General features: G+C 39.3%; 1 protein-coding gene across 1 annotated transcript; it reads left to right on the forward strand.

Annotated features, from left to right (window-relative positions):
• Positions 1 to 717: 717 nt before the first annotated feature.
• On the forward strand, positions 718 to 1,665 carry LOC102483885 (olfactory receptor 8J3). The gene has a single exon (XM_006148749.1). The coding sequence runs from the start codon at positions 718 to 720 to the stop codon at positions 1,663 to 1,665; it is 948 nt and encodes a 315-aa protein (XP_006148811.1).

The raw sequence follows: 1,665 nt of genomic DNA on the forward strand, positions 1-1,665 counted from the left end.
ATTTCCAAATTCAATATACATCAAACACATATTAATGACAGGATAAAACAAAGAGGGGAAGATATTGCCCAGAATGAACTTTTATTCAGAAACAGTAAGAAAGCTAATATTAAGAGTAAGATTAAGAGACTGCAAGGAACCATTGGATCATTTGTGGACATAGAATGCCTCAAGATTTTCTCAACTTAAAATGCAAATAACGTAAAAAAAAAATCATTGCTGCAAACATGTGCAAACTAAGGACATTTTCATAAATTAGATTGTAAAGGATTTGGACTATTCATTTAATTTACCAAATCCAATTCGCCATACTTGCTTTTTATGTTTCTCATAGAATTGCAAAGTTTATGTACTGGGTCTAGAAAACTGAGTTAATGACTGAATTTCTTAATTTTCTTTTTGAGAGATATTTTTTATATAGGGCATGTGCACTCACCAGAGAAAGAGACAGAAAGGGAGAAATCAATCCCCGCCCACAAAGAAGATGGCCATGCCTCAATCTCTTCTCCATTCTCCTCTAGGGATTTTAGGCATTCATGTACATGCACCTGGCATGAGTTTCAAGTTGTTGGGTCCTGGACTTGATCTGCAGTTGGCCACGTGGGAGTCCAGTACCTTAACAACTGCACCACCTGTTGGCCCCCTAAAATTATTTCTTAAAAAATAATTATATGCATTTCTTCTTTTCCCTAAACAGATGAACTTACAAACTCTTACATGGCTCCTGGAAATTTCACTCAGGTCACTGAGTTTATTCTCACTGGCATCTCAGCCACTCCACAGCTGCAGGTTCCCCTCTTCCTGATCTTCCTGGTGATCTATGGGCTGACTGTGGCAGGGAACCTGGGCACCATCACCCTCCCCAGCCTTGACTCTCGACTTCAAACACCCATGTACTTTTTCCTGCGACATTTGGCTATTATCAATCTTGGCAATTCTACTGTCATTGGCCCTAAAATGCTGATTGCTTTTGTAGTGAAGAAGAATACTATTTTATACTATGAATGTGCCATCCAACAGGGAGTTTTCTTATTTTTCATAGTGTCTGAGGTCATCCTGCTCTCTGTGATGGCCTATGATCGCTACGTGGCCATCTGTAACCCCCTGATGTACATGGTGGTGATATCCCCACGGTTGTGCCGTCTGCTGGTAGCCCTCACATACCTCTATGGCTTTTCAACAGCTGTCGTGGTTTCCCCTTGTGTATTCTCCATGTCTTATTGTTCCTCCAACGTAATCAATGATTTTTACTGTGATATTGCACATCTCTTAGCATTGTCCTGCTCTGATATTTATGTACCAGAAACAGTAGTTTTTGTATCTGCAACTACCAATTTGTTTTTTTCCTTAGGTACAGTTCTAGTATCTTATTTCAACATTGTTTTGTCCATTCTAAGAATACGTTCCTCTGAAGGAAGGAGAAAAGCCTTTTCTACTTGTGCTTCCCATATGATGGCTGTTGCAGTTTTCTATGGGACACTGCTATTTATCAATCTGAAGCCTCGAAGAAGTCACTCATTAGATACTGACAGCATCAGTTCTTTATTTTATACCATGGTGATCCCGATGCTAAATCCTATGATCTACAGTCTGAGGAATAAGGATGTGAAGGATGCCTTAAAGAGATCCATAACAAATCCACACTATTTCTTTAAGCCAATGTAA

Source organism: Tupaia chinensis, unplaced genomic scaffold, assembly GCF_000334495.1.
Source record: "Tupaia chinensis unplaced genomic scaffold, TupChi_1.0 Scaffold000242_1, whole genome shotgun sequence".
In the NCBI taxonomy this organism is placed as follows: domain Eukaryota; kingdom Metazoa; phylum Chordata; class Mammalia; order Scandentia; family Tupaiidae; genus Tupaia; species Tupaia belangeri.